Source organism: Megalobrama amblycephala, linkage group LG22, assembly GCF_018812025.1.
Source record: "Megalobrama amblycephala isolate DHTTF-2021 linkage group LG22, ASM1881202v1, whole genome shotgun sequence".
Lineage (NCBI taxonomy): Eukaryota > Metazoa > Chordata > Actinopteri > Cypriniformes > Xenocyprididae > Megalobrama > Megalobrama amblycephala.
In genome coordinates, this window is record NC_063065.1 from 17,111,408 (window position 1) to 17,133,418 (window position 22,011).

The following is a 22,011-nucleotide window of genomic DNA, read 5'->3' on the forward strand; positions in this document are numbered from 1 at the left end:
ATAGATGCTCCAACACCAGTAATTTGTGTTGGGTGCAAATAACAACATGGAAAATCAAAATGGGACTTCATACCTTTATAATAGAGATCGCGAGATGAATCCTATCTGTGGCACTTGGGTAAAATATAAATGTCCATTGCAAAACAAAAAACAGTACTTTTTGTCCATGAAATATTGATATATTATCCATTGTTTGCATAACATTTCTTCTGAATGATCTGCTCTCTGTCATCGTTCTTCAAGAAATAATGCAATCTGAGCAGCGTTTATGTTGTAAAACTCTATACGATCGTATCTAACAAACAAATGAGCCCGTGTCCAAAGTATATTTTTTTCAAAATAGTGCAGCAGTTTTAGTTATAATATCCAAGCAGTGCTGTCAGATTTTGATATCCTCCCGCCATTGTCATTGCAGTAAATCTCACAAACAAAACTTTTAGCCAATGCCACGATCCAACAACGTGTGTTCTGTCTCTTCCGCATGCACATCTACACAGACACACATCAGTCTCGAATATTATGCAGCAAGCCATATTTTATAATTGTATAAAATAATCGAGCACAAATACGGCTGAGGTGCCAAACTCAGCGGCTGAAATTAGCTGAGGTAAAGTAAGTGACGGCTCACAGACAGCAGCGGCATCTACCTGTCACTCAAGTGACCACGCCCTTAATTATGCAGAACTTTAAGGCTTAATATAATTTAAAAGAATGAGTTAGAAAAAAATTCACCCCCCTCACAGTTGTCATGAAGGGCAACATTAGCAGTATAGACCAAAACCACAATTTGAACCAACTTGTAAACATGTTTTTTTCTGCTATAAACTTGGCCAATTTAACATGGGACTCAATGAGATTCTACTCTCTTTTGGAGCCGTCTAAAGTCCCCGCCGGAAGTAGTCCCTTTTAGCAATTTGTTAGCAACCGCCGTTTTTAAGACACAGTAAAGGTTTAAAAAATCACAAGCCAGTTATAACTGGTGTGTTTTATGTCATAGATCAAAACGTGAAAATATTTAGAGGCTTTGTTAACCACAAACCTTATTTCAGGCGATTTAGCAAAAACCCATTCAAAAAACCCATAGACTTTACAGCGTTGGAACCGGAAGCCCTAAAATGCTAACTTGCTTCCAGGTTTTGCCTACAAAAATGCATCATCCCTGAGGTACTCTATTGTGCTTTCACATATTCCGCCTTTGCAATGCACAACTGATCTGTGGCTGTATATCACAAACAATAGATTTACTTATTTTTATTTCAAATCCAGAAGTTGTTACTGAACATGGCGTGTCAGCATTGCAATTCTCTTTGAATACACTGTATTTCATAGATGTCACGTTTAAACGCACTACATTTAAACATTTTATTAATTTCATTACTTTATATTTATATAAAGTAATAAGCCTACTTTAAATTTACATATTAATTTGCTCACGCAAGTGGCAAAACATTTAAACATAAGCTTTATGTTGAAATCACAAACATTTTAAATTCAAACTTAAAATAGACAAAAACAGGCAACTCTCGTCTTTTCTTTCCTTTTTCTTTTCTTTTTACAAGAAATCCCTCAGGTCATAAAGAACTTTGTTTTTCCACCTTTACGAATGAGACAAGTGCTATCTTTTATGTCTCCTTGTTCACATAAATGCCTGGTAAGGTGTCATTTTCCTTGCTTTACCAGAGACAAAAAAAACAAAAAAACTTTTCAATTTCAAATTAATGTCAACAGATTAACTGCTTCTTAACATTAAACTTTGTCATTACAGAATGTTCAACCTTCTCCTCAGTCATTCAACCTGTTGAAGTTCACATGTACTTATTCAACCAGTTGAGCAGATCTTTCCTAGCTTCCTGTATGTAAGGTTTGTCGTCTGGGTTAATGTCTTCATTCTTGCGATGGACAAACCCATGTGTCTGATTAGGGAAGATTTTCACTTGGAAGTCAGCAGTGCACTTTTCCTTCAGTCTTGTCTCCAATATGGTCACCTAGGTTAAAAGTTGGAGAAAAATAAACATCAATGATTACATTTACACCCATTTATTGTTTCTCATTCTTAAGTGCTGAAACTTGACTAAAACCATATTAGACTGAATATGCTAGAATCATTTTAAAGAGAATTGTGATCTGATTATAATTAAATTGAGCCGTTTGGCCTGAAAGCAAAGCATTCGTTTGGTACAAATCACATAAATCTCATCAATGTTACATTATCCTTATTGTGCAGCAATAAGTCAGAACTAAGATGGAATATATATTTCAAAATGCAAATGTATTTTTATACACCATTCAAATGTTTGGAGTCTTTATTGTTTTTGAAAAAAGTCACCAAGGCTGCATTTATTGATTAAAATAACTTTAATATATTTAATATTTATCTATTTTCATAAATTCTAAAATATAGATTATTCCTGTGATGCAAAGCTGAATTTTTAGCATCATTACTCCAGTCTTCAGTGTCACATGATCCTTCAGAAATAATTCTGATTTGCTGATCAGGAAACATCGATGTTGAAACCATTGTGCTGCTTTATATGTTTGTGGAAACCATGATGCAGTTTTTCAGGATTATTTTCTTTTTAAAAAACAAAGTTTATTTGAAATTTCTTATTAAAAAAATAATAAAAAAAATTCATACTGACCCCAATCTTTTGAATGTCTTAAAAGGCGTTCTTGATAAATAGCTTACCTGATCAAGTGGAATAACTGCATCTTTTTCTGCAAATATGAAGAGGGTTGGACTCTTGAGATCAAACCTGTCTTCCCGCTCTCTAACAATACCTGGGTTAAAGGAATTTATATATACAGTTATACAGCATATTGACAAATTTTCTGTATCCTTCCCTCATGAAGAGGCAACAAATACATTACCATAGACCGAGACGGCAGCTGTAATTTCTTGATACTGAAGAGCAACGTAGTGTGTGGCAACACCACCCCAACAGAAACCCACAACACCTATATGCTTTGCACCACACTTCTCCTTAAGGAACTTCAATACAACATCCACTTCCCTGGGAAAACAACAAGATTGTTATTTAGTCTTTCCTTTGAAGGCATGTTCAAGTGCATCAGATAAAAAGATTTAGTTTATTGAACTTGTACTTTTTTATGTCTGTAGGCTTTTTGTCCTCAAGCCACTGCTGAAAAGTTGACCAGTCGTGAGATTGGCTCCACGGCTCTTTTCCGACAAAGAAATCTGGACATATAGTACTGCAAATGCAAAATAATCAGGTACGAACAAGGATATCTGAACAATTTTAATATTTATAACAATATAAAACAGATATTTACATGTATCCATTTGCTGAGATCATGTCAGCCATGTATCTGGTGTTTGGAAGCTGCCATCCAAAAATATCTTGAATTACAATAATGGCCTTCTCTGATGCTTGAGGCTTCACCACATAAGCTTTAATGTGCTCGATTTGAACTTCCTCTCCAAGACCCCCATATTCAATCTTATCCCCAATCTCACAGGGACAGGGCTTTGCTTCATTTGCCATCTGTTCATAAAAGGAAAGAAGGGTATGAACCTATTTAATCCCAAATTTGGGATTCAGTGTACTTCATTCCTCGAAACAACTGCATGACATTTCTAAAACATGTTTTAACAGTTGGTCACAGTATGTACAAACCCTATTCCAAAAAAGTTGGGACACTGTACAAATTGTGAATAAAAACAGAATGCAATGATGTGAAAGTTTCAAATTTCAATATTTTATTCAGAATACAACATAGATGACATATCAAATGTTTTAACTGAGAAAATGTATAATTTTAAGGGAAAAATAAGGTGATTTTAAATTTCATGGCATCAACACATTTCAAAAAAGTTGGGACAAGGTCATGTTTACCACTGTGTGGCATCCCCTCTTCTTTTTATAACAGTCTGCAAACGTCTGGGGACTGAGGAGACAAGTTGCTCAAGTTTAGGAATAGGAATGTTGTCCCATTCTTGTCTAATACAGGCTTCTAGTTGCTCAACTGTCTTAGGTCTTCTTTGTCGCATCTTCCTTTTTATGATGCGCCAAATGTTTTCTATGGGTGAAAGATCTGGACTGCAGGCTGGCCATTTCAGTACCCGGATCCTTCTTCTACGCAGCCATGATGTTGTAATTGATGCAGTATGTGGTCTGGCATTGTCATATTGGAAAATGCAAGGTCTTCCCTGAAAGAGACGACGTCTGAATGGGAGCATATGTTGTTCTAGAACTTGGATATACCTTTCAGCATTGATGATGCCTTTTCAGATGTGTAAGCTGCCCATGCCACACGCACTCATGCAACCCCATACCATCAGAGATGCAGGCTTCTGAACGGAGCGCTGATAACAACTTGGGTTGTCCTTTTCCTCTTTAGTCCGGATGACATGGCGTCCCAGTTTTCCAAAAAGAACTTCAAATTTTGATTCGTCTGACCACAGAACAGTTTTCCACTTTGCCACAGTCCAATTTAAATGATCCTTGGCCCAGAGAAAACACCTGCGCTTCTGGATCATGTTTAGATATGGCTTCTTTTTTGACCTATAGAGTTTTAGCCAGCAACGGCGAATAGCACGGCGGATTGTGTTCACCAACAATGTTTTCTGGAAGTATTCCTGAGCCCATGTTGTGATTTCCATTACAGTAGCATTCCTGTATGTGATGCAGTGCCGTCTAAGGGCCCGAAGATCACGGGCATCCAGTATGGTTTTCCGGCCTTGACCCTTACGCACAGAGATTGTTCCAGATTCTCTGAATCTTTGGATGATATCATGCACTGTAGATGATGATAACTTCAAACTCTTTGCAATTTTTCTCTGAGAAACTCCTTTCTGATATTGCTCCACTATTTTTCGCCGCAGCATTGGGGAATTGGTGATCCTCTGCCCATCTTGACTTCTGAGAGACACTGCCACTCTGAGAGGCTCTTTTTATACCCAATCATGTTGCCAATTGACCTAATAAGTTGCAAATTGGTCCTCCAGCTGTTCCTTATATGTACATTTACTTTTCCGGCTTCTTATTGCTACCTGTCCCAACTTTTTTGGAATGTGTAGCTCTCGTGAAATCCAAAATGAGCCAATATTTGGCATGACATTTCAAAATGTCTCACTTTCAACATTTGATATGTTATCTATATTCTATTGTGAATAAAATATAAGTTTATGAGATTTGTAAATTATTGCATTCCTTTTTTATTCACAGTTTGTACAGTGTCCCAACTTTTTTGGAATCGGGTTTGTAGGTTAATTCAAACAAAGTAACATTTTAAATCTAAACAGAAATGTTAAGGGCGAAAAACAAGACAAATGCAGAATATCCTCATATTTACTTAGGCTAGTTTAACATAATGTAAGTATTCTTCAAGACAGTAGTTATTGACATGCTTACTTTCCTGTGATCATAATTTTGAGATGGAGCAATCTTAATAATACATTAATAATATACCTTTAGATATTATCTGTATCAAATATGGTAACTGTATTATTTCATATTTTATTTGCTTCCTTTTGTGGAACTTTGACCAAGATAATCTTACAGATAAGAACATTGGAATTGTCCAGCTAAGTTTGGTTCTCAGAACGTTCTGGTAACATACGTTTTTAGTTATAAAATATATCCTAAAAATAGCCCTTACAGAACGCTCTGTTTAGGTTGCCTGTATGATAACTTTCGGTTCTGTTTGCTGAGTAAACACCACATCAAAACGGTTCTTCCATAGTCGACAACTCTCTGCAAAACAGATCAATACATCTTTTTAGACTCTTCCAAAGTACAATTTGGCCACAAATGTTATTTTATTATATAGGTTCAAATAGATTTGAAATTACTGGAAGGAATGCGCCACATTCTGACAAAAGAAATGAGTGATTGAATCACGTGATTAAACTATGTGACTCCATTCAAAGTGTTCAAAACAAAATGACTCACGACAAACATTCGGTAAAGTAAGTTTGCACTTCGTGCTGCTACCGACAACAACACACACCGCATTTACATTGGTTTGTGCTTTGCATTTTGACATGCACTTACCGCTCAGCTGAACCTCGAACTGATTTCGCTAGGAATTAAAGGTTGAAGTCTGATTCTTATGAACAGCCTGCAGAATTCAGCGTTTGTCCCTTTTAGCAACGCCCACTATAAATTTGAGCTCGCGTTTTTGTTTGTTCATCATGAGTTAACCAAATTTTTCAGTTGAAAGGATAAAATAGATTCATAAATATGTTTTATAGTGTTATATATTTATTGCGTATCGCGCCCCGAGGCTATAGGCCTATATTTAGAGATCCGGCTGTCATCATTAGATAACATTAGACATGTTCTCTGCGACATCTTTATGTCATAGGCTAACGTTAAGTGAAAATTTCTAAATAAACACTAAAAGAAAAAACATAGACCTAGTTTGCAGTTGTCATTTTTATTATTATAGCCTATTATTATTATGTTATTTATAATAATTTATTTTTTTATTTTTTTATCTCAGAATTTGGGCCTTCACTAATCGTCCCTCCCTCCAGCTACTCAAATATCTGTGTCCCACAAGAAACAGACACCATCAAGGTAATGATATGATTATATGAATTGTAGACAATAGACCTATAACAATGTATAAAGAAGAGCATGTTGGCCTATTTATTAAATGCTGTTTTGTTAACTGTTTTATTTTTATTATTACACAAAAACAGTCTAGCACCAAGTATTTTACCATACAATGTGAAAAAAACATACTGTCATTGCTTAATGAAAACAATAAAACTTATATAAAGCAAGACTGATATAAAGGGTTTTCACAAAAGCATGATTGTATACTCCAAAAAAAAAAAAAGCTTATAAAGGGGGGCCACATTGCTAATAGATTCTAGTCCTCTTTTTTCCATTGCCATGTGTTCTAATAGTAACTTTAACCAAAGATTTGATTTTAATGATTGTTTAGTTTTCTGAGTATTAAAGTAATATAAACTGGTTTTAAGTAATGTGATTTCAGAGTCAGTCTCTGGAAGTTCTCCTAATAAACAGGTAAGGAGATAATTGAATTTTGATCTTAAAAGGATAGTTCACCCAAAAATGTAAAATTCTGTCATCATTTGCTCACCCTCGAGTTGTTCCAAACCTGTACGAGTTTACATCATCTGTTGAACACAAAAGAAGATATTCTGAAGAATGTTGGTAACCTCCAGACAGTTGACAGTCTGATTCCACAGTTTTGTTTTGTTTTTTTACGCAATGGAAGTCAATGTCTAACCTTTAACTGTCTGGTTACCAACATTCTTCAAAATACATACATACATATATGTAAATGGGATCATTAAAATTGAGTAATTAAGTTGAGATTTTAAGTTTGACAGTTGCTATCCACCCTAGAGAGAGACAAGCTTTCACAGCTAACTAATTTTGTGTTTTAGATGCGGTGACTGTTTTCCTTAAGAAGTTTTTCATGACTATTAGTTACTACTTCAATGGTCCTGTGGTATGACAAATTAATTTCTAAAGTTCAGATATTTGATGTTATCTCAGTTACATGATAATGAAACAACGCCTCTATTGATGGTTTGCCACCAGAGGGCGTACTATAACCGTTTTTGTGACGTTTACCATACATTCAGATATGTATGGTAAGCGTAAACGATTAAATAGGGGTAGATAATTTTATAATTATATTATATGTAATGTAATATAGTATTAAATCTTGAAATTAAAATCGACTAATTAAATTGTATTTAAAACAGTGGTATAATACTTTTGTAATTTGTATGTTACTATTGTTGATGTTTTATGAATTGGTTTGTGTTTAGTAATTGGTTGACCTTTTGAATTTTGCAGACAAGCCAATAAATGGCCTGTGATAAATACATTATGTTTTTGGATTGCTATGGCACATGCTTTCCAAAATGTTAGGAAAGCATGTGCCTAAACATAAGTTAAAATGACCTAACCTGAGAAACATTGAATAGAGTAAAAACACTAATAAATAATCATTAATATTAGTGTAGTGTAGCAGCAAAAACTTTAGGCTATATCCCTTACGTGTAAATGAAATGCACTCAAAAGGCACCGCTGGGATTCGAACCCAGGATCTCCTGTTTACTAGACAGGCGCTTTAACCAACTAAGCCACGGCGCCACGTGCGCGATTGGTGCAGTACAGGACTTTTTCCTAAGCGGAAACAGATTGCGGTTTCACTTCTGGGATTTATTTGATATTCGGCGATATTTTTTTGTGTAACGTAGTTAATCACCAACTAAACCGTAATCTTTATGTCTGTAATAGCCAAAAGAGCATTGACGTGTAATGTACTGACACAATCAACCCAAATTGTAAAGGTCCTTTAGATACTTGACATGATAAAATGCTTTATCTTACGGCTTTTGCAGTTTAGTTATCCTTTGGACAGCCATCATCTTCCAATTAAAGTGTTGAATACATCATAGAAAATTAAAAATCCAAATGTTTCATAAGAACAATACACCATCGAATATTTGATCAGTGAAAAAACGATCTCGCACAAAAACATTAACATCCTGGAAAAGTCCAACGAGATCCCAAAATTTAGTTCAACAGATGAAAAGGAGGCCTAATTCAATTAAGACATTTAAATGGCTTTTATAAACATGCTTCAGAAATTCTGGTGTGCATCTTGAGACAAAAAAGGCACTGACATATTTTAAGATATGTCGGTACAAGTTGCTTTCAGTTAAAACAGCTCAAACATGCATTTTAATCAAGGACTATCTTAAGCCTTGTTTGTGAAACCGGGGATATAAGAGATATGTAGTCACAATTATGAGATTAAGTTGCAATTATGAGAAATAATGTCGCAATAACCTTTTTTTATTCTGAGGCGGAAAGTATTGCAATGAAGGATATGTCAAAAAAAAAAAAAAAAACCTTGAAATGCCTTTCATTCTGACAAAATTAATTCTACGTGTGGAAAATTGATGTTTATTATTGGAAAGAAAAATATTTAACTTGAGGCTTAATTCTACATACAAAAAAAGCTTTAATATCAATTCAGTCTGGTCGCTGCAAAGCGCTATGGTCTTAATTTATTTTTAAAGATTAGATTAGAGACATCTGGCCACTTGACCAAAAATATCCTTGTCTACCAAATGCATCTATCCAAAGTGACTTACATTGCATTGAAGGTATACATTTTAATCAGTTAATGTATTCAATGGGAATCGAACCCATGACCTTGGCATTGCTAGCACCATGCTTTTACTGTTTGATCAGCAGGAATGCATTTTTCTTCAATACAGCACACAATTCTGTCGAACATGGCGACACACAGCCTAAAGAAAAGGCTGTGGGCCGCAGCGCACATCCTGCTGATGGATCCTCTTACAGGGATAAACCCACAAGATAAGATGCTGATATCTAGAGAAGACAGTGTCTCAAATACACGCTACACCCAAACACAGCAGCACAGAAAGTGCTTGTATTCAATTAGAAGACCCAGAGAGCTGAACAGTTTGAACATTTATTTCTGGAAATTAATTACAAAGTCTTCAAATACCAGTGAACCACCAGATTTTGGTAAACAAGTTAGCAATCTGATTATACTCCTCTCAAGAACAAGATACAGGGCTATGGATTATTATTATTATTATAGTGGAATAATTGTCTGTTATTCTACTGAAAAAAATAACAAGACAAGGTTATAATCTACCGCTGTGTCTGATTATTACAGTTTGACCCTTACAGACCACAGTTTGGCATCTATATGTACATGAAAATAGCATGAATTTTGGATGACAAATGTCACACGGCAGAGACAAAAAGGTCAAAGTTAGTGTTTGAGGAAGTACAAACCAACCAGGAACTCTGAGGAAACACAGCATCAGTAAATGACATATTGCCAAACACCTTCAAGATCTGGCTTAAAGGGATATTTCACCAAAAAAAATGATGATTCTGTCATCATTTACTCAAATTTATGTCAATCCAAACCTTTTTTTTTTTCTCTTCTGTGGAACACAAAAGATGTTTTTGTCCATACAATGAAAACCAATGGCGTCCCACTGAATTTCAAACAGACACAAAATATTTCAGTCATTCAGATTTGGAATGACATGAGTGTGAGTAGTTGATGAACAATCCCTTTTACTGCAACTGATTTTAATACCTAATGGACGCCTAAACTCATAGAACTGCTGTTAGTGTTTCATTAGACATTAAACACAAGATGCATATGTGCTTTAGCCCTTTGCTGGTGAAACAAAATGTGAGACACACACACACACACACACACACACACACACACACACACACATAAAGTAGTTCCTTACATTACACGGATTGGATCAAGGCAAGGCTTTGCCATTTTAATAAATAAGTTAAAAATAAGCATAAGCACAACTAATAAAGGTTGGAGAAGCGGGAACGATGCGTCCCCTAATCTCTGCTGTCCCCTTTTCTCCCTTTGCAGTCAGCAGTGGAGGACTGGTGTTATTGTAGAGCAGTAATATATGCCCTTATACGAGTGCAACGCTTGTCAACATCATCGTCAAGATTACAATCATTACAGTCATTATCGTCAAGATCCACTTCAACATCACTAGTATCAGCACAAATGCATTCTTACATTAGTAAATGTGAAAGAAAAAAAAGGGACAGGGAAGTTTTTAAATTTCTTCATGAGTTCCTCTATTTCATTTAGTCTCCTTTTCATTTTTCTAACCACTCCTAGATGCAGCAGACTACTTGTGGAATACGCATTCAAAAAACATGACTTCCTGTGAACAGAACGAAGGGATACAGAAGAACGTCACAGAGAAGACAATGTGGTGAAACATGAAGAGTATTATGTGCTCTACAGGATGATTACAGTGCAATGAGTCAGAGCAAAAAGGTCTGTTTTTTTATGAGAACGCCAATGCTTGGAACAAATAACAAACCTTCCTTTCTACAATGAAAGCCTAAAAAGGATTTTTTTTCTTCTTAAATAAGCACTGGCCTACAGTTTAAAAGCTTCAACAGTATTAGTATTACTTGTCACACCTGTAAACGTTTGTCTCCTAAACTGTCCAGAAGGTACAAAGACTCAGCTGCAGCGTCTCACGTGTTCCAGAACGTATTCTGGGAAGTGCAAACTACACACTTGCAGTCCGTCCAGTTTGCAAGGCATCCTGGGATACTCGTCCTCTTTCCATTTGTTCTCGTCAGGGTCAAATGTGAGGATAGAGTCGCTGTAATGACCGTTGTAGCAAAGTCCCCCGAGCACCATGATCTGTTTGTCCAGCACTGCCACTCCATGCCCACTGCGTCCTATAGGCATAGAGGCCAAAATAGTCCACTCGTCAGTCTCTGGGTCATATACTTCTGTCGAAGGGCAGCCCTGGGATTCGAAAGAGGCACGCAGTATCACACACACCCCGCCGAAGACGTACAGCTTCCCATTGTGGGAGATCATCTTATGGAAGCAACGAGCGTAGTTCATTTTTGACTTGTTCTCCCAGCAGTTGGTGAGGATCGGCGTGCGCCGCGTACGATGTTCGGACGTTCCTTCGCGTCCCGGGTCAAATACGCACACTTGTTTTGAGGTGGAAGAGGAGGTGATGCCGCCTGTGATGTACAGCTTCCCGTTGAGCACGGTGCCTTCGTGGCCGTACTTGTTTACAGGGTAGGGGTCTACAAACTCCCACTTGTCCTCAACAATGTCATAACGCTCCGTTGAATAAAACGTCTCGTCGCGAGTGCGGCCTGCAACTGCGTAAATGTACTTCCCGATGACGCCGACGGCAAACTCTGATCTAGGAACGGACATGTCGGCCATACGGAGCCAAGAGTTCTGTCTGGGATCGTAGCGGTAGACCTTAGAAGAAGCGTGGAACTCTCCGTCAGGACCTAACTCTTCACCACCCAACAGGAAAGCGAAGTTGTTGACGATGGCCAGGCAGTCGGGGCGAAGCGGTACCTGGGGGCCTTCTAGTTCCCACCACACTTTGGGCCGGTGCAGGAGGAGGATTTTACTATTGACCATGCTGTGGCCGATCATTCCACGGAACACAGCAGTCTGGGGTCTCACGGATCTGATGCGGTTGGACTTGGTTTCCGCCAGCGGCTGTTCGTTCACCTGATGGAAGTAGCTGAGCGCCTGGTCAACTTCTAGTCTCAGTTGGCGGGAATAACGGTAGAACTCTGATGTCTTTACCTATGCAAGGTTGAAAGAAACACATAAGGGTCAATGACAGGAAAATTCCAACATACAAGTCATAAATACACTACCGTTCAAATGTTTGGGGTCATTAAGATTTTTTTTAACGCTTTCAAAATTTTAAAGGTGCCCTAGAATTAAAAATTGAATTTATCTTGGCATAGTTGAATAACAAGAGTTCAGTACATGGAAATGACATACAGTGAGTCTCAAACTCCATTGTTTCCTCCTTCTTATATAAATCTCATTTGTTTAAAAGACCTCCGAAGAACAGGCGAATCTCAACATAACACCGACTGTTGCGTAACAGTCGGGGTGTACGCCCCCAATATTTGCATATGCCAGCCCATGTTCAAGCATTAGACAAGGGCAGGACGTCTGGATGTGCACCGCTGAATCATCAGACTAGGTAAGCAAGCAAGAACAACGGCGAAAAATGGCAGATGGAGCGATAATAACTGACATGATCCATGATATCATGATATTTTAGTGATATTTGTTAATTAGCATGTTGCTAATGTACTGTTAAATGTGGTTAAAGTTACCATCGTTTCTTACTGTATTCACGGAGACAAGAGAGCCGTCGCTATTTTCATTTTTAAACACTTGCAGTCTGTATAATGCATAAACACAACTTCATTCTTTATAAATCTCTCCAACAGTGTAGCATTAGCCGTTAGCCACAGAGCATAGCCTCAAACTCATTCAGAATCAATATAAACATCAAAATAAACACTGTACTTACGCGATTAGACATGCTGCATGACGAACACTTTGTAAAGATCCATTTTGAGGGTTATATTAGCTGTTTGAACTCTGTTTATGCTGTTAAAGGCAAGCGCGAGCTCCGCGGGCGGGGGAGAACGAGATTTAAAGGGGACGCAGCCTAAATCGGCTCATATTTAATGATGCCCCAAAATAGGCAGTTAAAAAAAAAAAAAAAAAAAAAAAATCGATGGGGTATTTTGAGCTGAAACTTCACAGACACCTTTTAAAAAGACGTTCTACGGCACCTTTAATAATTGTTCTAATTCTATGAGAATCACTAGACTGAACATGCAAAATTTCTCCGAATGCTGTAACGGTCGTGATATGACGTCACGGTCTACAGCGTCTTTTTTATAAACATGAATTCAACATATAACTTAAAGTAATATATTCAAAATGTAAAAATAAAGAACCTACTCGACTTTACTGCAAAAATATAATTCTTTTAATTCAGCCAAGAGGTCATGCCGTGAGAAATCGATTTTATACTGGTCGTATGTCTTCACGTGATGTGAATTCGCAGGTCAGAGTTCACCAAACTTGAACTTTGGAACGCAGCGAAATGCGAAATGTTTTCACACGAGCTTGCGTTTCCAGTCTGATGCATTCGCATGCATTTGAATAGAAGTCAATGGAATGAAAAGTGCATTGTGACTGCACCATAAGGAAGTCCAGATGACAACTATAATGATAACGACACAGAGGAAAGTTATCGCAGGACTACCAGAACAATTTTTTCCAGGTGATGAATGATAAAAACATTGAACATAGCTAATCAGAATCCACCGACTTTAAAGAGCTTGAGCATTTAAAGTGGCAGATGATATAACTGTAGCGCACACTTATAATAACAGAACAGATCATAAGAACATGTTGGGGTCTGGATGCTAATATATGGTGAATATCTAATATATTTAGATATAGGTAGAGCTGGACAATTAATCAAAACCGAATTTCAGAACATCTAACCGACGTAATTTTCCCATGTCAGTTATTTCAGCTTTTTAGTCCTGGTAATACTTTCCCCTTAAAAACATACTATCGCGTGTGTAGTCATGTGACTCCGCCCTATCCAGTCAGCGCCATGGAAGTAACACAGAGGCGAGCCCCGAAGCAAGATCACTTTCGCTTGCGTCTTCACTAAACTGTCAATTTTATGTGTTTTAAGGCTTGCCAGTTTGGACCCTCAAGCGATTTTAGACCATCAGATGTGTGTTATTATATTGTGCAACTGTGCTGATGCATTGTGGCAAACAAACACTCATACAAACAGTAGGTGTACATCACGTGAAGATCGCGCGCACAGAGAGGAGTGCAGAAACTCGTTGTCAATGCTGTCCTGTGATTTATCACTAAAGTAAAAAAAAAAATCATTCTTTAATCATAATCGAGGTAAAACTTCAATTAAGAGATTTTGATTTTAGGTCATATTGTCCAGCCCAAGATATGCGCCAATATATCTTTTTAGTTAGCAGCAATCTTAGGGTACGTTTACATGACAACGGTTTACTAAAAACGGAAAAGTGGCTTGCGTTTTTTTGAGTACAGACAACATTGTCAAAACGATCCCGTTCACACGGATTTGCGAAAACGACTAAAACCACTGTATTACGCTGCCAGGCCAGTAGTTAGCGATGTCTCCTACAGACTGAACACGTAATACACTTGCTCATGATGCCACTGTTCTCACAAATTTGTGTTTCTGTATTTTACATGGAGACGATAATGGCACAGTTTTCAAAAATGTGCACTTTGAATCCCATTTTTAAAATGGCCCCCAAAACACTGTTGCTGTGTAAATGAACGGCATAAAAAGTTCTCAGTTTTTAGCTGAAAATGTCATGTAAACAGGCCTAAAAAGTAAAAATTTACTTTATTTTATTATTTATATATATATATATATATATATATATATATATATATATATATATATATATATATATATATATATATATATATATATATACGCACCAAAAGTAAAATTCTGGGCCGAACAGAAAATTCTGGTTGCACTTGGCCGAAAACCGAAAAACCAACTTTAAAATAATTATTAATTTCTTATTTCAAATTAGGTTTTTTTTTTTTTTTTTTTTTTGGATAATTGTATTATTACTCCACTTCCTGTGGAGTTTTTTGTGCATCTTTGGAAGCGGTGCCGCTCGCAAAGTTACAAAAAATGCTGCGCCAAGCGCTGAACACTGAGGGACAGGGCGGCAGGGCATATTTTCGGCCTTTTTTCTCTTTTGCCCAAATGTTTTTGTTTTTGACTTTATGCCCCTCATAAAAAATAGATTAAAAATTATTTTTTATTCAGAAAATAAAACATGATCATTGTACACTACTGTATATATATATATACACACACATACACACACACATCACTGACCTCTAAACACATAATAAACAAGGAAGCATTGTTACCTTCTCAAAGATATTGGCAGGAGTCATGAGGCAAAAGCGCAGGTTCTGCACCACCGCATCCGTATGTCTCCATCGGCGCCGGTCATGTCTCAGCCAAGCCTGCACCGCCTCATACAGCTCAATTTCCGGAAATCGACTCAGCTGGTCGCTATCCAGATATGCCATCAACTTCTCCAAACTCAAATAAGAAAGGAAGTCCGGTCGCCCCATCAGGGGCACAAAGTTCTCCAGCAGAAACGCATCGAGCTGCTCCTGCACGCCTTCCACACCGACGCTGAAGTCTTCCAGCAAGCGCATGACCTCAGCACAGTTCTCCAAGCAGATCTTGGCCAGCAGGAAGGAGCAGCAGAACTCTACAGCCTCTGTGAGTTGTACGTACATGGCAGCCTGCAGGATCTCTTGCACCGTGAGCATGCTTAACTCCAATGAACCATAATACATGAAGCGAAGGACATGACCAAACCCGGCTGCCGTCAACCCCTTCATGTGAATCTTATCCTGGTCACGTTCCCGCATATCGGCTGTAAACATGACCCGGAAATAATCACTTTGCGTTGCTAACAGAGCCTTGTGCGCCTGGAAGTGGTGCTCCTCGATGAGCAGAGTGACATCGAGCAGCAGTCGCTCCTCATACAAGGCTCGGAAGCCCGACGACACGCTGCCGTCATGCACTTGGGAAAGGTACACCTCCACATCCCCCGCCATTAGGCACCTGCAGAGACACAAACACTCTTATAAATGATGCGCCAAGGCAAGACGATATGTCCCAATTTAGCTGGTCATCTCTGCAAGGTTGGGAAGACCATAACTGATGATGGAGAGACAAACATTTACCATTTTCTCTCAAGTATTTGATAGAAATTTTTCTCTCTCAGAGAGAGCTCAGTATCAATCAAGATGATGGGAAAGGCCTGTTAACAGGATAGTTCACCAAAAATGAATATTCTGTTATCATTTACTGACCCTGTGGAACACAAAAGATGATATTTTGGAAAATATGTTAGTGCTTTTTGTCCATACAATGAAAGTCAGTGGGGTCCAATGTTGTTTATTTCTTTGCATAGACAAAAACAAAAGAAATAAAGTTAAATGTTTGGAATGACAAGAGTTTTGGGGTCAGTAACATATATATAAAAAAAGAAATTAATACTTTTATTCAGCATGCATACATTAAATTGATCAAAATTGACAGTAATGAATTCATAATGTTGACAAAAGATTTCTATTTCAAGTGAATTCTGTTCTTTTGAACATTCGTCAAAGAATGCTGAAGAAAATGTGTCAATTTCCACAAAAATATTAAGCAGCACAACTGTTTTTAACATTGATAATAATAAGAAATGTTTCTTGAGCACCAAATTAGAATGATTTCCGAAGGATCATGTGACACTGAAGACTGGAGAAATGATGCTGAAAATTCATCTTTGCCACTACAGGATTTTTTAAAAAAATATATTAAAATAGAAAACAGTTATTTGAAATTGTAATAATATTTAACAATATAACTGTTTTAACTGTAATTTTAATCAAATAAATGCAGGTGAGCATAAGAGACATTATTCAAAAACATCATACCAACCCTAAACTTTTGAACAGTTGTGTAAATTTTTGGGTAAACTATCCCTTTAAGACAAGATAAAATTATGCATATCGTTAATCAAGTGTTTGTTTAACTAAACAGCGCCTCCTTCAAGTTCTTCATCACCCTAATCATCCGAACCATTTGTAGTTTAGTGAATAATAGAGGGTGCAAAAACATGCCAGACTTTAATAAAGCCTCTGGAAGGACTTCAAGAACTTTCACACCTCAGCACTTCAGTTTCTGCTGCTGAAAGCCAAACTCTCTCAAAGCTCCCCCACACACTCCCCCTCTACTGCACACACACACACAGCACACTCACCTCTGATTGGCCACGGGCATGTCACAGGGGGGTGTCCGAGCCAATCAGAGGACAGTACCTCTGTGTCCGTAGGAAATTAAATTCTGAAGATATTCACCTAAATGACAAATCGAACAAGCCCCAATCATTAAAATTATGTGCAAATTACCAACAGACTGAAATGCTAAAGATGCACCAACAACTGAACGTCCCACAGTGTGCAAACAGGAAACTTACTTGAGAAATAAATGGAGGTAGATGATGATGGAATACTATAACAAAATATCCCTGCTTGCACATTGAAAATGGACCATAATTGTGTAAATCAAATGCCTCTTATAGTTGTACCATTATTTTTTATATAAAGCTGAGATGAGAAACAATTAAACACAGTGTATAACTGGTTAGGTGGCTTGGAGAACAGTATTGTGACATTACCTTTTAGAGGCCTCCTGGCCAACAGTCGGCTTCACAGCGCTGAAGGGGCGTTCACATTTCCTCTGCTTGTACTTGCCCTGCTCTAAAAAGAAATGACATCCAGATTATGATTGAAAGTTGATATTTTTATTTATTATAAAACAGATAGCTACGGTTCTTGATTATGATTGGATGAGCTGCGTTTAAAGCCGTTGAAAATTACTCTACACCTGTGACCGCATTACATCAGTATTACTGTGCCACGGTGTCTGTGTGTTGCTTGGCAAGATGACCATTCTGCTTCTAAAGAACTACATTGCTTGGTGGAAGAATAATATTTTTTATCAATAGCATTACATTTTTGTGTCTGTGTGTTTATTTTATGAAACCTTGCCAGGTATGTGGAATAACTGTTTTATAAAAGCAATAAGCCAAGAATTTATAGCAACTCCGCTCTGTCATGCCCAACAATGTTGCCCCCTAGCTGTTCTAAATTCACTGTAAACCATGACTTCTTGGGGATTATTGCTTTAATTTACCCATTGTTAATTAGTAATTACGCATTTGAAAATGTTCTACTAAAAAGTTTAAAAGAACTTATCAAATGTTACACATTCAGAAGACACTGAGCAACATCTGATTATTATTATTCTAAGGTTGAGAAGTGCCTATATGTAATGTGAGGGACTCTCTGTATTAGTATTAGGGCTGGGCGATATATCGCATGCGATTTTCACGCGCATTTTGTCAGTAAAGCCGGTTCCCTGATTACCGCTAAATCACCATCACCTGCTTTCAAATGGAGCGGCATTTAATATACAGAGCCGTAGTTCACTGAAAAGCCACGTTCATATCGCAGATGAATCGCCTTCGATAATGAACGCGATATTGCGTAGCTTATCAGTGAACTACGGCTCTGTCTATTAAATGCCGCTCCATTTGAAAGCAGGTGATGGTGATTTTTGCGGTAATCAGGGAACCGGCTTTACTGACAAAATGCGCGTGAAAATCGCATGCGATGTATCGCCCAGCCCTACGTAAAAGTGCATTACCACGCCGACAGATGAAAGGATTCAGTGGAATCAATTCAATGGAAAAGATTCCGGAAGAGAAGACAATGCTGAATAAAGTCGTAGTTTTTGTTATTTTTGGACCAAAATGTATTTTCGATGCTTCGACAAATTCTAACTAACCCACTGATGTCACATGGACTACTTTTTGATGATGTTTTTATTATCTTTCTGGACATGGACATTATACCGTACATACATTTTCAATGGAGGGACAGAAAGCTCTGGGACTAAGCTCTGGGACTTCCGAAGATGAACGAAGGTCTTACGGGTTTGGAACAACATGAGGGTGAGTCATTAATGACATAATTTTCATTTTTGGGTGAACTAATCCTTTAAGCTTTTTCCGCAAGTTCAGTAGGGAAGGCGTAGGACGTAGCGTAAGCATTTTGAACTGCGAGAGTTTTACACCTTCTTCGTAAGTTGAACACGGAAGGAGGTCTGGCAGAAGCTAGATATTTTACTTCATGGATGTGAATGGATGCACTTTCTTCAGCTCACACTCGTTGGTCTCGCTCACTGCCATTATAAAGCTCAGATGCGTCAGGATATTTGTTAATCTTTCTCCAATTTTGTGTTCATCAGAAAGAAGAAAGTCATACACACCTAGGATGGCTTGAGGGTGAGTAAAGCTTGGGCTAATTTTCATTTGAAAGTGAACTAATCTTTTAAATTCACTACCGTTCAAAGTTTGAGCCAAATAAGATTTTATTATAATATAAATTAATACTTTAATTCAGAAAGGACACAAAAAAATCAAGTGACATTTAATGAAAAAAAATTCAATTTCAAATGAATCATTTCTAATCAAAGAATCCTGAAACATTAATCATTATCCTGTTTAAACTATGTTTTTAATACTAGTTCAATGAACCAAAATTAATTATTGCACATGCACCTCTGGAACAGTCTGTACAACTTACAAGAATTTGCAGGCGTTTAACGTCACATTTACAATAACTTAGGACACTAAAAAGACCTTTCTACTGACTCTGAAAAACACCAGGAGATAGATGCCCTGATCACCTGTGGCTGTGTAAACATGCCATAGTCCGACCAGCTGCAGGAGGCTTGAGGTCTGCAGATGTGAATAGAGCAATAAACTGCAATGTCTGTAATGTAAAACACCTAAGACAGGAAGGACAGCTGATCGTCCTTCCCAGACGTGTTTGAGAACTTGCAAGTGCCTTGGTGGAAGAATGGAGTAACATCTCACAGCCAAAGCTGGCAAATCTTTCTCAGTCCATGTAGGACTTAAAAGAGCTGATGGCCACACAAGATACTCACTGCGACTTTTGATACTGATCCCCCTACCCATCTCAGTTCTTGAATCTTTTTATGTTCAAACAAATATTTACACATAATAAGAATTTTTTTGGAAAAAAATAAAGCAGCTGAAAGTGGGAGGATGTTTCTCTTTTTTGCTGAGTAAATGTATCACAGTTTCCACAAAAATCAGCATAATTGTTAAGAAGACTGATAAGAAGAAGAAATCATTATTGAGCAGTAAACCAGCATATTAGAATGATTTCTGAAGGATCATGTGACAGTGGAGTAATGATGCTGAAAATTCACCTTTGCTATCACAGGTATAAATTACATTTTAAGATATATTAAAACAGAAAACCGTTTTTTTTTTTAATTGTTATTTTTCACAATATTACTGTATTTTTTATCAAAAACAGCCTTGGTGACCACACAACACTTCTTGAAAAATCATACCCGCCCCACACTATTGAACGGTAGTGTATCTCAAACTCCAATGAGACATCTGCATGTCATACAACAATCATTCCCTGTTCCAGTAACCACCAGGATGCCTCTGGATTTTAATTACATTTCGTTTTTTATTAATTTTCCTTGTTTTGACTGATGCTGTGGTAAACTTCTCAGTGAAGTTGTCAGAGAAAAGTTTGTCCTTCCAGTAAATAATGATGATTTACAGTCACCATATCATAATTACAAATGGGTCTATTTTACCAGTGTTCATCCTTACATTAGAATCAACATGGTTTATATCCTTTGAACTTCAATGAGCTCGTGTTCAGATCCTCAGCAAACAAGACACACAACAACACTTGACTGATTCACAGAGAAAGCAGTATAATGAATTCTGAATGACATGTTTTGATTTTACAGGTGTTTTGATCCTAAAATAAAAAAGTGTCTACAAGCGACTGGATATAAACACTGAAACCTAATGAGCTGTCCATCTAGTCACTGAGTCTTAACAAACGCTTCACACGCATATGATGCCCAAACATGCTGTCTATCTAGGGTAGTGAGCTCACTGGGTCAATATCAGAGGCACAGCCAATTACCGCTGACACGGCCCAACGAATGTCAGAACATGACATATTAAACAATTATAATGTTTTCAGCTACAGTACGTTAAAACGAGTACGTTATTAAGCAGGACAACGTTGTGTATGTGAAATGAAACAATTCCAGCAGGGTTTTACCTCGGCGATGCGACTCCACGCAACCCCGCTTCGACCAGGGAGCCCGAGGTCCTTCGGACATGGAGTGCTGGTATTAGACAAAGACCAGAGAAATTAAATATGAAATCTCATTATCGAAGGAAATATGCTGTCCATTGGCTTCTTTAGGTGACAATAGGCCAGTGTTATTTGGACTGAATCGCTAAATGTTGTTTGTCTGTAGCCTCCACAGCGATCGTAGACGCCATATTATTGTCTGCACTGACGTCATTTCCCGATCATTTGTCGGTCGGACGGAAATATTGGAGTTTGTGTGTCAATATTCTCTGCCTGCATGTACAAAATGATTTAGTTCGCTGTCTGAGAAAATTAAGCACATAAACCATGACATACATTATGATACGTTTTAAAACGTATTAAGAGGTAAGGAAGTTTGAGTGTGGGAACCTTCTGTTTTATATGATATATATATATATATATATATATATATATATATATATATATATATATATATATATATATATAAACAGAAGGTTCCCACACTCAAACTTCCTTACCTCTTAAAGGATTAGTCCACTTTCAAATAAAATTTTCCTGATAATTTACTCACCCCCATGTCATTCAAGATGTCCATGTCTTTCTTTCTTTAGTCGAAAAGAAATTAAGGTTTTTGATGAAAACATTCCAGGATTATTTTCCTTATAGTGGACTTCAATGACCTCCAAAGGGTTGAAGGTCAAAATTACAGTTTCAGTGCAGCTTCAAATGGCTTTAAACGATAGTACTAGACAAGGAATAAGGGTCTTATCTAGCGAAACGATCGGTCATTTTCGAAAAAAATACAACTGTATATGCTTTATATAAACAAATGATCCCTTC

General features: G+C 37.4%; 2 protein-coding genes and 1 non-coding gene across 6 annotated transcripts; all 3 read right to left on the reverse strand.

The window, feature by feature from the left end:
* Positions 1 to 1,236: 1,236 nt before the first annotated feature.
* On the reverse strand, positions 1,237 to 6,205 carry LOC125258484 (carboxymethylenebutenolidase homolog). 2 transcript variants are annotated; one of them, XM_048175444.1, is made up of 7 exons: positions 6,015 to 6,205; positions 5,620 to 5,714; positions 3,292 to 3,503; positions 3,103 to 3,210; positions 2,869 to 3,011; positions 2,687 to 2,778; positions 1,237 to 1,985 (listed from the first exon to the last, which is right to left on the reverse strand). In XM_048175444.1, the coding sequence occupies exons 3-7, from the start codon at positions 3,501 to 3,503 to the stop codon at positions 1,806 to 1,808; spliced, it is 735 nt and encodes a 244-aa protein (XP_048031401.1). In that variant the 5' UTR covers positions 5,620 to 5,714; positions 6,015 to 6,205; the 3' UTR covers positions 1,237 to 1,805. The 2 variants fall into 2 exon arrangements, with proteins under 2 accessions (XP_048031401.1, XP_048031400.1); XM_048175443.1 differs by lacking the exon at positions 5,620 to 5,714 and having other exon boundaries at positions 6,015 to 6,202.
* Positions 6,206 to 8,028: 1,823 nt separating this feature from the next.
* On the reverse strand, positions 8,029 to 8,102 carry trnat-agu. Its single transcript has one exon. It is a non-coding gene; the product is annotated as a tRNA-Thr (tRNA).
* Positions 8,103 to 9,446: 1,344 nt separating this feature from the next.
* klhl15 (kelch-like family member 15) lies at positions 9,447 to 21,426 on the reverse strand. 3 transcript variants are annotated; one of them, XM_048175439.1, is made up of 6 exons: positions 21,154 to 21,211; positions 17,643 to 17,724; positions 17,226 to 17,322; positions 16,159 to 16,288; positions 15,325 to 16,036; positions 9,447 to 12,132 (listed from the first exon to the last, which is right to left on the reverse strand). In XM_048175439.1, the coding sequence occupies exons 5-6, from the start codon at positions 16,027 to 16,029 to the stop codon at positions 11,023 to 11,025; spliced, it is 1,815 nt and encodes a 604-aa protein (XP_048031396.1). In that variant the 5' UTR covers positions 16,030 to 16,036; positions 16,159 to 16,288; positions 17,226 to 17,322; positions 17,643 to 17,724; positions 21,154 to 21,211; the 3' UTR covers positions 9,447 to 11,022. The 3 variants fall into 3 exon arrangements, with proteins under 3 accessions (XP_048031396.1, XP_048031395.1, XP_048031394.1); XM_048175438.1 differs by lacking the exon at positions 16,159 to 16,288; XM_048175437.1 differs by lacking the exons at positions 16,159 to 16,288; positions 17,226 to 17,322 and having other exon boundaries at positions 21,154 to 21,426.
* Between the last annotated feature and the right edge of the window lie 585 nt (positions 21,427 to 22,011).